Below are 14,470 nucleotides of genomic sequence, written 5' to 3'. Positions count from 1 at the left end.
GTTTCCACCATTTCCTCTCCTTCCTCGTCTGGTTGCCAGAATCAAGCAGGAGAGGGCGTCGGTGATTCTAATAGTGCCTGCGTGGCCGCGCAGGACTTGGTATGCAGAGCTAGTGGACATGTCATCCGTTCCACCATGGACTCTGCCAATGAGGCAGGACCTTCTACTTCAAGGTCCTTTCAAACATCCAAATCTAATTTCTCTGCGTCTGACTGCTTGGAGATTGAACGCCTAATTCTATCTAAGCGTGGTTTCTCTGAGTCGGTTATCAATACCCTGATTCAGGATAGAAAGCCTGTCACCAGGAAAATCTACCATAAGATTTGGCGAAAATATCTCATGGAGTAAGATTAGGATTCCTAGGATATTGTCCTTTCTCCAAGAAGGATTGGAGAAAGGATTATCAGCTAGTTCCTTAAAAGGACAGATATCTGCTTTGTCTATTCTTTTACACAAACGTCTGGCAGAGGTACCAGATGTTCAAGCGTTTAGTCAGGCTTTAGTCAGAATCAAGCCTGTTTATAGACCTGTGGCTCCGCCATGGAGTCTGAGTTTAGTTCTTTCAGTTCTGCAAGGGGTTCCGTTTGAACCTTTACATTCCATAGATATTAAACTTTTATCTTGGAAATTTCTGTTCTTGGTAGCTATCTCTTCTGCTCGAAGAGTTTCAGAGTTATCTGCTTTGCAGTGTGACTCACCTTACTTGGTGTTCCGCGCAGATAAGGTAGTTTTGCGTACCAAACCCGGTTTTCTTCCTAAGGTTGTGTCTAATAAGAATATTAATGAGGAAATTGTTGTTCCTTCTCTGTGTCCTAATCCTTCTTCGAAGAATGAACGTCTGTTACACAATCTTGATGTGGTTCGTGCTTTAAAGTTCTATTTACAAGCAACTAAGGATTTCAGACAAACAACTTCATTGTTTGTCATCTATTCTGGTAAGAGTAGAGGTCAGAAGGCGACTGCTACCTCTCTTTCCTTTTGGCTGAAAAGCATCATCCGTCTGGCCTATGAGACTGCTGGCCAGCAGCCTCCTGAAACAATTACTGTTCATTCTACCAGAGCAGTGGCTTCTACATGGGCTTTTAAAAATGAGGCTTCTGTTGAACAGATTTGTAAGGCAGCGACTTGGTCTTCACTGCATACTTTTTCCAAATTTTCCAAATTCGATACTTTTGCTTCTTCGGCGGCTATTTTTGGGAGAGAGGTTTTACAAGCAGTGGTGCCTTCCGTTTAAGGTACCTGTCTTGTTCCCTCCCTTCATCTGTGTCCTAAAGCTTTGGTATTGGTATCCCACAAATAAAGGATGAATCCGTGGACAGGATACACCTTACAAGAGAAAACAGAATTTATGCTTACCTGATAAATTACTTTCTCTTGTGGTGTATCCAGTCACCACTGCACCCTATGGTTTCTCCTTTTTCTTCCTAACCTCCGGTCGAATGACTGGGGGGTGGAGCTAGAGGGGGAGCTATATGGACAGCTCTGCTGTGTACTCTCTTTGCCACTTCCTGTTAGGAAGGAGAATATCCCACAAGTAAAGGATGAATCTGTGGACTGGATACACCACAAGAGAAAGTAATTTATCAGGTAAGCATAAATTCTGTTTTTTGAAAGTGTTGCACAGCTCCTATTACTTGCTGTACTTGTAATAACAAGGGAGGTACTGTCTTGCACTCCATGTAACCGGGTGTGGTATATGTTCATTTCCTCCACTCTGGCTCAGACTTGAACCTGAGGAGAGTGTTTCCTCTGTTAACTGTCTGGGTCTAGGAGATGGTGAGTGCCCCAGCCATTGGGAGTGTAAAGGTGCAATTTTCTATTAAAAAAAGAAAAAAAGTTTTTATTTTTGTTTTTCTGTGGGTATAACCAGAGCTATGGAGCACTCCAATATATAGAAATTGATAAAAGGGACGTCTCCCTTAACAGTTAAAATAATTCTTAAAAAAATTGTGTCTGGAATACCACCTTTAAAAAAATGCTCGATAAAAGCTTGAAAAATATTCAGTATACGCTGTGTTTCTATTCAGCAGACGTGGTTACAATGTTAAACACCTATTTAAAAGACTCCACACAGGTATTACAACTAGTTGAAAAAATAAAATGGGAAGATAATTTTATCCTTGCCACTAGTGATGTCACATCTCTTTATACGGTCATTGATCATGAGCAAGGCCTAAGGGCCATCGAAAATACCCTTGAATTAGATAAGGATATGGATACACATCTTAAACAGTTCATCCTAAAAGGAATAAAATTTATATTGGAAAACAATTATTTTGAATTTAATGGTAGATATTATCTTCAATTGGAGGGCACCGCGATGGGCACGAGTTTCGCGCCAAGTTATGCTAACATATTCATGGGTGACTGGGAGGATCACTTCCTTGAGTCACATGAGTTTGGCGCGGACCTCGTGCTCTTCAGGAGGTATATAGACAATATACTAATTATATGGAAGGGCTCAGAAGAAAACCTTAAATTGTTCTTTCAAGCCATGAATAATAATGATAAAGGTCTTCAATTTACCTACCAATACAGTAATACTTCCATTTCATTTTTGGATTTAGAAATATTTGTGGATGAGGGCAGTCTAGCTACCAGAACGTTCTTTAAACAAGTAGACTGTAATGGGTATGTACACAAAAAGAGTTGCCACCATGAGAGATGGAAAAGCAATATACCCACAGGTCAGTATCTTAGAATTAGAAAGAATTGTTCAAGGTATGTAGACTTTGAGACTCAAGTCAATGTTCTCCAACAAAGATTCTATGAAAGAGGTTACAGTGAGCAAGAATTAGAAGGAGCTATGACTAGAGCTAAAACAACTGAAAGAAGTTCTCTCTTACAGTACAAAGAAAAAAGTACATAGCTCATTAGAGATAATAAAAATGACTGATGTAGCACTAATAACAAATTATAATGATGATCATCAAATATTACGTAAAATAATCATGAGACACTGGCACATAGTTAAAAAACACCCCTTAATAGGAGACCTTTTAGCATACAAACCGAAAATTATTTTTAGAAAAGCCAGAAATTTAAAGCAAATTCTTGCACCCAGCGAATTGAAGAAAGACAGTATCATTATGGTAGATAAAGATCTCAGAGGGCACAATCTAAAAGGTTTCTTTCCCTGTCTTTCATGTAGGGCTTGCAGGTATAGTAGCAAAACTAGCTCCATCCATATTACAGGGACAAGTGTAGATTTTAAAATCAATGACACCATAAGATGTTCACATAAGGGTGTCATTTATCTTTTAAAATGTTCATGTGATTTATTTTATATTGGAGAGACCACTAGATTATTACGCGACAGGATCAGAGAACATCTCTGCAATATTGAAAAAGGGAACTTAGACACTCACTTATATAAGCACTTTAGAGAGATTCATAAAAATAATTTACAACATTTTGGGGAATATGTAAAGTCAGAGGAGACTGGAGAGGGGGTGATTTTGAGGGTAAGCTCCTCAAAAAGGAAGCTGAACTAATTTATAAATTTGACACCCTTTTCCCCCGAGGCCTTAATTCAGAGATAGACCTATCCCCTTTTTTAGGAGTTCAGATATAATAAACAATTCATAAAACCAAACATAAGGAAATATTTTTGAATCGAAGATAATGAACTGATATGATAGTAATAATTTTAAAATTTCTTACAAATTGTAATAAATTAATTATTGTTATTTTTTTAGATGTAATTAAGTATTTTATTGTAATTACTGGTTATGTTATGTAAGTCTGCTGAAACAAATCTAAAAATATATTTTTTATTATTTTATTATCCTGTAGAACAACTTGACATAGAAGCCAGTGACTATATAAGTTTAGTGTTTAACTCAATGTAGCAATAAGTTATCAATTCATCATAAGTAATAGTCGATCAAATTTATAAAACTGTTTGAATTATTCTATATAGAATATATAATTTTAAAACTGCATTTTATGGAATACCACCTCTGGTTTTACCACCTTAACAAAATACAATTTTATTATATTTTTATGCTGATTGCAAAAGAAATTTATTTATCAAAAATATTTATATATGTGAATTCTGTCTTTTTGGAATAATGACTGACCCCATGGTATTGAACTTATTAAACCACCTTAAGCAAAATCAACTCTGACCAGTTTCCACCTTTAATTGGTAAGAGCTACAACCAATGAATACATTTCAGCGAATATTTAAATCCTGTCCCGGGAACAACCAGTATCTTGAAAAAGCCCAACCTAACGGGTGAAACGCGTAGATTGACTTTGTGTTGTATCCTGCTACGGACTTCATCCTCATCTTTAAAATCTAGGTACCTAGTTTTTACATTTTCGCCCGCACGTGTTTCACGCTAAGTGCGGGTCTGTGGACATCATCTCACCCCTTCGATATCTGAATCATCTGGCGCACAAGGATTTGCAGTGACGAGCAGTCTCCAATAACGCTGACCGGGTTCAGCCGACACGAGTAAGAGTGTAAAAATATTGAGAGACGTTACCTACCTGTGCCAAATTCCAACACTGTGAGCATAAAGATCGCTATTAAGCTACTTTGAAAAAGAAACTGTGAGTAATAATAAGACCCTTATTAAGGTGTTCAATATCCATCGTTAACCAATTCTAAGGGGGTTAAAGCAACATCAGAATTAAACATTGTTTTGCTGACACTATTTGTGAAATTGCAATACTTTTTGATCAGCTAACATAAGAACTTTGTTACAACATATCAAGAACTGGGATAGATAGAATCTTAAGACTCATATTAACATTGTAACCACGTCTGCTGAATAGAAACACAGCGTATACTGAATATTTTTCAAGCTTTTATCGAGCATTTTTTTAAAGGTGGTATTCCAGACCCAATTTTTTTAAGAATTATTTTAACTGTTAAGGGAGACGTCCCTTTTATCAATTTCTATATATTGAATTGTTATATTATTGCACTTTAATTTTTTAAGAAGTAAAGTTATCAACTCAAAATATTGTTGTGTTTATGTTAACTTTTGACTAAGTGTGGTGGGAATCTTAGCTTTCAGCACCCTCTCAATTCCTCAAACTTTGTTCTAACTGTGACAGTCCTGGGGTGACTGTTTTAGAGTGGCTTAGTAATTAGCGCAATATTTTCATATTTACCTATGGAGCATTCCGACATGTTAGAAGGTACTCCTTCTGTACTTAATCATACCTGTTTATATTGTGAGGGAGGCCGTGGTTCCCCCCCCCCCACTCAATTATGTTCCACATGCCTTAACACCAAAGTCTAAGAAGGGAGACAAGCCTGCTAAGACTCTTAGTCCCTCTGAGCCGTCTACCTCTCAGGACTTGGCGTCCTGTGAGATTACTACCCTTGCTACATTATCCACTCAACATGCAGTTCCCCATAGCACATCTAATCTTCTATCTGGAGGGGGCCTTCTTCCTGCGGACTTTGCCTCGCTGTTACAAACGGAGGTGTCTGCGGCCCTCAGTGCATTACCTCATTCTAACAACGCAAGATAAAGGTTAAACATAGCTCTCCTGACCCAGAGTCATCTAAATATTTATCGGATGAAGCTATTATGTCCCAGTTATCCGATGATGAGTTAACCTCTGTAGCTTCGGAGGGTGAACTTTCTGGGTCGGAGTCCTAAGTGTCTATTAAGCCTCCTGCTGCCGAAGAACTGTCCTTTTAGTTTTAAAATTGAGCACTTGCATTTTTATTAAAGGAGTGTAGACAATCTTCCTCTTTGTTTGTTGTCTATTCTAGGAAGCGTAAGGGGCAGAAGGCTTCTTTTGACTTCCCTATCTTTTTGGTTAAGGAGTGTCATCCGCCTAGCTTAAAGAGACAGCGGGACATCGTCCTCCTGAGAGGATAACGGCTCATTCCACTAGAGCAGTGGCTTCCTCTTGGGTCTTTAAGAACAAGGCCTCTATGGATCAGATTTGTAAGGCGGCTACCTGGTCCTCCTTACATACTTTTTCAAAATTTTACAAGTTTGATGTTTTTGTTTTGGCTATAGCAGCTTTCGGGAGAAAAGTTTTGCAGGCTATGGTGCCCTCAGAATAGGGTCTGCTTCTTCCTTTTTGTTCCCTCTCATTATTCATTCAGTGGACTCTCCCTATCTTAGGAAGGAAAACATAATATATGCTTCATTCTCTTGGTGTTTATTTTTGAAAAGCATACTTAATTAGGCTCAGGAGCAGCAATGCATTACTAGGATCTAGCTGCTGATTGGTGGTTACACATATATTCCTCTTGTCATTTGCTCATCCCTTGTTTTCAGCTTGCTCCTAGTAGTGCATTGCTGCTCCTTCTACAAACAATACCAAGAGAATTGTTTATAATTGTATGCTCTGAATCATAAAACAAGAAAAAAATAGTATAAAATTTTCATGATTCAGATACAGCATGTAATTTTAAACAACTTTCCAATTTACTTCCATTAAAAAAATGTGCATAGTCTTTTATATTTACAATTTTTGAGTCACCAGATCCTACTGAGCATGTGCAAGAATTCACAGACTATACGTATATACATTTGTAATTGGCTAATTGCTATCACATGGTACAAGGGGAGTGGAAATATACGTAACTTTGAAATTTGTTATAAAAAAATCTACGACTCATTTGAAGTTCAGACTAAGTGCTATTGCATTGTCTTGTTATCTTGCATTTGTTGATTATGCAAATCTAATGTGTTGACTGGTCCTTTAAGGTTCTATTTCTCAACATTGTATGTTTATTTATTTTATAAAATGTTTGCTGTAAAGATAAGGAATCTTATTTTCGAAGACACATAATAATTAATTACTTTTGGGTTATATTGTAGCTTAAAAATAAAAACTATCTTTAGATAGATTTCTCCAACATAGGTGTGTCCGGTCCACGGCGTCATCCTTACTTGTGGGATATTCTCTTCCCCAACAGGAAATGGCAAAGAGCCCAGCAAAGCTGGTCACATGATCCCTCCTAGGCTCCGCCTACCCCAGTCATTCTCTTTGCCGTTGTACAGGCAACATCTCCACGGAGATGGCTTAGAGTTTTTTAGTGTTTAACTGTAGTTTTTATTATTCAATCAAGAGTTTGTTATTTTAAAATAGTGCTGGTATGTACTATTTACTCAGAAACAGAAAAGAGATGAAGATTTCTGTTTGTATGAGGAAAATGATTTTAGCACCGTAACTAAAATCCATGGCTGTTCCACACAGGACTGTTGAGAGCAATTAACTTCAGTTGGGGGAACAGTGTGCAGTCTCTTACTGCTTGAGGTATGACACATTCTAACAAGACGATGTAATGCTGGAAGCTGTCATTTTCCCTATGGGATCCGGTAAGCCATGTTTATTAAGATAGTAAATAAGGGCTTCACAAGGGCTTATTAAGACTGTAGACTTTTTCTGGGCTAAATCGATTCATTATTAACACATATTTAGCCTTGAGGAATCATTTATTCTGGGTATTTTGATATGATTATATCGGCAGGCACTGTTTTTGACACCTTATTCTTTAGGGGCTTTCCCTAATCATAGTCAGAGCCTCATTTTCGCGCCGGTATGGCGCACTTGTTTTTGAGGACAGCATGGCATGCAGCTGCATGTGTGTGGAGCTCTGATACATAGAAAGGTCTTTCTGAAGGCATCATTTGGTATCGTATTCCCCTTTGGGCTTGGTTGGGTCTCAGCAAAGCAGATTCCAGGGACTGTAAAGGGGTTAAATATAAAAACGGCTCCGGTTCCGTTATTTTAAGGGTTAAAGCTTCCAAATTTGGTGTGCAATACTTTTAAGGCTTTAAGACACTGTGGTGAAATTTTGGTGAATTTTGAACAATTCCTTCATACTTTTTCGCAATTGCAGTAATAAAGTGTGTTTAGTTTAAAATTTAAAGTGACAGTAACGGTTTTATTTTAAAACGTTTTTTGTGCTTTGTTATCAAGTTTATGCCTGTTTAACATGTCTGAACTACCAGATAGATTGTGTTCTGACTGTGGGGAAACCAAGGTTCCTTCTCATTTAACTATATGTATTTTCAGACAAACTTTGTCTTTGTTTGTTGTTTATTCTGGTAAACGGAGAGGTCAAAAAGCAACTTCTACCTCTCTCTCCTTCTGGATTAAAAGCATTATCCGATTGGCTTATGAGACTGCCGGACGGCAGCCTCCTGAAAGAATCACAGCTCACTCCACTAGGGCTGTGGCTTCCACATGGGCCTTCAAGAACGAGGCTTCTGTTGATCAGATATGTAAGGCAGCGACTTGGTCTTCACTGCACACTTTTTCTAAATTTTACAAGTTTGATACTTTTGCTTCTTCTGAGGCTATTTTTGGGAGAAAGGTTTTGCAAGCCGTGGTGCCTTCCATTTAGGTGACCTGATTTGCTCCCTCCCTTCATCCGTGTCCTAAAGCTTTGGTATTGGTTCCCACAAGTAAGGATGACGCCGTGGACCGGACACACCTATGTTGGAGAAAACAGAATTTATGTTTACCTGATAAATTACTTTCTCCAACGGTGTGTCCGGTCCACGGCCCGCCCTGGTTTTTTTAATCAGGTCTGATAATTTATTTTCTTTAACTACAGTCACCACGGTAACATATGGTTTCTCCTATGCAAATATTCCTCCTTAACGTCGGTCGAATGACTGGGGTAGGCGGAGCCTAGGAGGGATCATGTGACCAGCTTTGCTGGGCTCTTTGCCATTTCCTGTTGGGGAAGAGAATATCCCACAAGTAAGGATGACGCCGTGGACCGGACACACCGTTGGAGAAAGTAATTTATCAGGTAAACATAAATTCTGTTTTTCCTCAAAAAGCTTTTTATTGAAGAAAAACAAAATAATGTATTTTTAAATCTTTGATTTTTTTTTTTTATCCTCCTTGCACTTCTTTAAAATGTAAGACTAGGCTAGCCAGTGTGGTTGTATTTATAAAGAAGTAAAAGGTTAGTAGCTGTAGCTCCCCAGTTTCCTTGATTTGTCAAGCATGGATTTGGTGGTGTTTCAAAATAAAATGGCATGGCCATTAAATTTGCATATTCCATAGTTTTATTTGTATATTTCTTATTTTATTTTTGCCAGGCCTGAAAGAAAAGCAACTCTTCCACCAAGATTCCAAAAAGATGGTAGTCCGGTTGTTTTTCATTCATCTCAAGTGGATTCAAATGGTATGTGTGCATATACATGTGATAATAATAATTAATAATATCAATAATAATAATAATAATGTGATATAAATATATATATAAAAAAGTATTGAAGTATAAAAACACCATTTCTTATATATAGTTTTAAATAGCAGTATAAATAAAATGTCAGATTCAGGGAATCTCATGGCAAAAGATATCTGAAGGATTATGGAAGTCTTCTGAATTACTACTTTATTTTAAAATATTTTTTATTGTGACGAAATCAACATACAAATCAGTATTACAGACAATGAATTATAATATCAAATCACCAGACAGATATTTCTTTTGTGTCTAAATAATCTTCTTACTCCCCATTGGAAGTCAAGATCTACATTGTCTGCTTTATGTTAATATTTTTTTGAAAAAAAACCCACTGCAAAACCATTTTAAACAAAAACAATAACCCTTCGGTCTGCTGAATTCGATTATCGTGTCTGTCGTATTAAAAGAATATCTCTCAAATCATTCATGAGGAGAAAGAGACAGCTCCACCACACTATTACCAGATTGTATTACCGTCTGCTAATTTTATAAATTCTTGCCCGTCTAATTTTATCTATTTTCTATTACTAGTGAATCAGATCACCCTGTATGTTTCTTATGTCCAGGGAGGATGAATTAACTATTGTTGGGTGCATCATCCAATAGAACCATACCTTCTGAAATGTCTCAGTCGTCCCTAGAATTACTGCTGCTGTCTCATGTAGAGAGTACGTCAGCCTAAATCTATCTGAAACTTCCCGCCAAGTTGGGGGTCTCTCCCTCCAAAATCTAGCAATAGTTGCTCTAGTTATTGTACAAAGTATTTTTATGAAGGTATTAATATATTTGTGGAATCTTGGGGATGGAGCATTGAGAAGCCCTTGTTCCATAGTCAATGTAATTTGTTCCTCTAGTAGTACACTCAGGTATAATGAGAGGTTAGTCCATATTTGTTCGACCCCAGGGCATGTCCACCACATATGAGTTTATGAACCCTCTGTAACAATTTTTACTCTTTCCTTCCCCAAAGTGGTATGTTTTGGTTGGTGTTAGGTACCATCTGAAAATGGTTTTAATGCTATTCTCCCTAAGGTCTGCATTCAAAAGACCTCTATTTGCTGAGTGTAGCAGTTCCCACCATTCATGTATATCCATTACTGTTTTAGTGTCCGACTCCCACTTGAGCATTATATAAGATTTGTCTGTACTATTTATAGTTTGTAGCAGTATGTAAATCTGCTAAATCGTCTTTTTCGGTCTGGTGTGAGTGCTACAGAGTTTCTCCAAGGGAGTGCTTAGCTGTTTAGGTAGATTGGGTATGAGCTTGTTTAGAGCCGACTGTAATTGGAGATAGAGGTACCACGGTAACGGAATTGGGGACAAAGTTGTTTGTATTTGAGTAAAGGATACGATTTTACCCTGGTTTATCAAGTCTCCCACCTGATAAAAGCCTTTATTTTCCCATATATCCAGTTGCTTCCTATATTCTATAGAAACCAGATATTTAATTGGCATTTTAGCCGAAAATTCGGCGAATGTACTTTTGTTTTTGGTCATTGTTTGCCAATGATGGGCAGTAAAATTGGTAGGTTGGGGATAAGTTTGGACCTTAACTTTATGGAGAGACCTATCCCAAATGAGATCCTCTGGGGAGGTTAAGCCTCAGAGGTCTGATTCTATTTTGGGCCAAATCACATCTCTTCTTATCAAACCCAACAACATATGCTGAGCTAGTCTGGCTGCATCGTAATAATCTAATATATTGGGGACCCCCACACCTCCTAACTGGCGGTGTTTAGCAAGCGTATGAAAGGAAATTCTAGAATGCTTTTTCCCATTTATAAAATGGATAATTTCCGATTGTATAGATTTTATATCTTTTTTTGTGTACCCCTATAGGCAGAGTTCGAAACAGATAAAGGAGTCTCGGGAGTAGATTAATTTTTATGACGGATATTCTGCCATACTAGGAGAACTGGAAATGTTTCCATCTATTAATATCTTTACTCAGTTCTTTTATATAAGGGGAGATAGTTTGCTTTATATAGGTCTTCATATTGATTTGTTAAGTTAACTCCTAAGTACCTTATATGGGACTTAACCCAAGCAAAGGTGTAATTTATTTCTATTAGTTTTTTTGTATGGGGTGGTAATGCTATTGCTAAAGCTTCACTTTTATCTAGATTTATTTTATAACCCGATACGGCAGAAAACCGGTCGAGAATTTCATACAAATATGTAAGGGAGGTTAGGGGCTTAGTTAATGTCAATAACACGTCATCCGCAAAGAGGGATATTTTATAGTCGGTGTTCTTAATCTTAAATCCTGTAATATTGGGAGATTTTCTAATTGACGCTGCTAGCGGTTCTATGCAAATAGCAAATAATAAAGGGGATAGTGGACATCCCTGTCTTATGCCGTTTTTAATGTCTGTCGGTTGAGATTGATATCCCATGGTTCTAATCACTGCTGTAGGTGTTGAATAAATGCTCTGCAACGCATCTATGAAGGGTCCCCTGAAGCCCATAGCCCCCAAAACTGCGAACATATATGACCAATCAATTCTATCAAACACCTTCTCCGCATCCAAACATAGGATCAGAGAAGGCGTTTGAGTTTTATCTAAGTGGGACATGACCGCTATCGTGCGTCTAATGTTATCCGGTGCCTCCCTTCCCATCACAAATCCCACCTGATCCGGATGTACCAGCTCCGGTAGAATTTTCTTTAGCCTATTAGACAATATTTCAGTAAAGATTTTTAAATCTTGATCTATTAGGGAAATGGGTCTGTAACTGGTACACCATTTTGTAATTTTCCCAGGTTTAGGGATCACCACAATCCTGGCTCCCAAAGTAGTTCATATCCCTGCATCACATAATTGGAAAACTTTACTAGATGGGGATGAATTACTACTTTAAAGGAACAGTCTACTCCAAAAATGACCAATTCCCCAGCTTTGCACAACCAACATTATTATATTAATATACTTTGTAACCTTTACACCTTTAAATGTCTGCCTGTCTCTAAGCCACTACAGGCCTCTTCTTATATCTTCTTTCACAGCAAGAAACTGCTTGTTAATCTGCACCATATAGATAACGTGCTCTCTCTCGTGGAGTTATTCATGAATCGGCACTATTTGGCTAAAATGTAAGTCTTTTTATATAGCTCTAAGATAAGGGGCAGTCTGCAGAGGCTTCAATACAAGGTGATCACAGAGGTAAAAAGTGTATTAATATAACAGTGTTGGTTATGCAAAACTGGGGAGTGGGAAATGAAGTAATTATCATCTATTTTTTTAAACAATAAAAATTTGGAGCAGACTGTGTTTATTATGAAGTTTGCTACAGTAAGTCTAATACTGGTGCAGTTTTCTTTCCTAAGATATGGAGAGTCCACAACATCATTCAATTACTAGTGGGAATATCACTCCTGGTTAGCAGGAGGAGGCAAAGAGCACCACAGTAAAGTTGTTAAGTGTCGCTCCCCTACCCATAATCCCCAGTCATTCTCTTTGCCTCTGTCAATGGAGGAGGTGAAGTTTGGTGTCTAAAGAAATGTAATTCCTTTTTTACCTGCAAGCAAGGATTTGGGTTTAGCTGAGTCCACATCAATCTCTTCAGTAGAGTAGTGGTGGCTTTTAAGCAGTTAAGAAACAAAGCAAGAACTACCTTACAACTTCCTAACACATTGCTGCCCATGGTACAGAAAGCCAGAGTTGGTTACTCTGTTCTTTCTTTTTCTACAGGTCTCTGTAAGGAGTATGTGTCCTTTCATGCCTTGTGAGCTGTCTTCCTGTCGGACAGCTAGACTGCAGGTAAGTACTTTTGTCTTCTAGGTCTTGGAGACTTGCACTTCAAAAGAATATGTCATATGCAGTAGATGGGGACATTTTTAAAATCCTTTATACAGGATTTTCTTTGGCAGTGGGCAGGCACATTATGTATGTTAAAACTAGGGGTTAATCTTCCTTTTATTGGGACATTTTTCCCCTGGGCTAATTTTGTTGAAATATTTTATTAGTATGTGTGTTTGGCTTATGTTTTATACAGGGATTTATGTATAAACTTAAAATTTGGCAGTTGGTTTTCTTTGCTTGCTTAGCTAGAACAGGCTTACTGACAGACTGCTTGAGCATTTGTGTAAATTAAGCTCTGGTGTTGTAGGCATAGAGAAACGTGTGACTTTTACTTGCTGTGTAGTTTCCTCTCTCTGCCGGTCATGTAACTTCTCTCTGCTGTTGGATATTCACGGAGCGGGCTAATTGAATTTCATTCTCTTCAGTGTCGATCTACTATATGATCACTTTAGAGACTTCTGGCAGCCAAATTGTGTAAAAGTGTTACGGTAAGGCACCTCAGCCTGTCTGATGTATAGGGCGCCTGTTTCGGTTATTATGATAAAGAATTTTTTCATAACGTTAAGCGGCTCTGGTATTCAAAATTCTTAAAGTGACAGTGTATTTAGTATTATGGACATGGACCAAGACTCTGTCTTTTGACAAATGCTTGTTATGCCTTGAGGCACAAATTGTTTTGCCTATGCAATTCTGTGCTGCATGCTTAGCTAGAACACTTCAATTTAAAGATAAATTGTTGCCCTCTGACACCCCAATGTCTCTCAGGATTATGCTGTTCAGGCAATGCCACAGCTTTCTCCCCAAGCCTCTATGGCGTCACAGTGCCCTGCAGTTCCTTTCAGCCTCCCAGAGGAGTTTATTTGCCTGCAGATTTTGCTGCACAGATATCTTCTGCGGTATCTGCAGCATTATCTGCTTTTCCTATGCTGGGAAAACGCAAGAGGAAAATTGGAAATTCAGATAGGTTTATGTTCCACCTACTGCTATGCAGGTTGCCCTCCCTCATAAGTCTGACAGTATTATTCCTTACTGTAAGAATATGTTTAGACTGTAAGGTAGGAGGGGAATTCGAGCTCACCTTAAAAACTTTATCCCAATGGTTTTTTAGAAATACGGTTGTGAGAGTAGGTGGCGCAAATGAATGCTATTCCCAATGTGTAATGTATTGCATTTGTTCGTTTATTACAAAAGTTTCTATGGCCTAGGTTTAGTTTAGTAAGTTTAGCGATGATCGCTATGTCTTAATTTCAAAGTTATTTTGTTTCAAAATAATGTTCCTATATATGCTCAGCAAGTATCGCTATGTCTTAATTTCCAAAGTTAAATTTGTTCCAAAATAATGATCCTATGGGGATGTACTATTTTAAAATTCTGTATTTTGGCCAAAATAAATTGATGGAATACTCCTTATTGTAAATATGACCACAAGACTAGATTCTAGTGTTTACAATTTTATTAAGTCATAAAATTA

General features: G+C 37.8%; 1 protein-coding gene across 1 annotated transcript in view; it reads left to right on the top strand.

Moving 5' to 3' along the window:
* TDRD7 (tudor domain containing 7) overlaps nucleotides 1-14,470 on the top strand; it is a 477,879-nt gene that overhangs the window by 117,184 nt on the left and 346,225 nt on the right. Inside the window, exon 5 of the mRNA XM_053700014.1 lies at nucleotides 9,045-9,130. Coding sequence (XP_053555989.1) covers nucleotides 9,045-9,130 — 86 coding nt within the window. The remainder of the gene's footprint in view (nucleotides 1-9,044; nucleotides 9,131-14,470) is intronic.

This window comes from Bombina bombina, chromosome 2 (genome assembly GCF_027579735.1).
Source record: "Bombina bombina isolate aBomBom1 chromosome 2, aBomBom1.pri, whole genome shotgun sequence".
Taxonomy (NCBI): Eukaryota; Metazoa; Chordata; class Amphibia; order Anura; family Bombinatoridae; genus Bombina; species Bombina bombina.
Note: the sequence above shows the minus strand (reverse complement) of the source record. Positions and strands in the feature narration are given on the sequence as shown.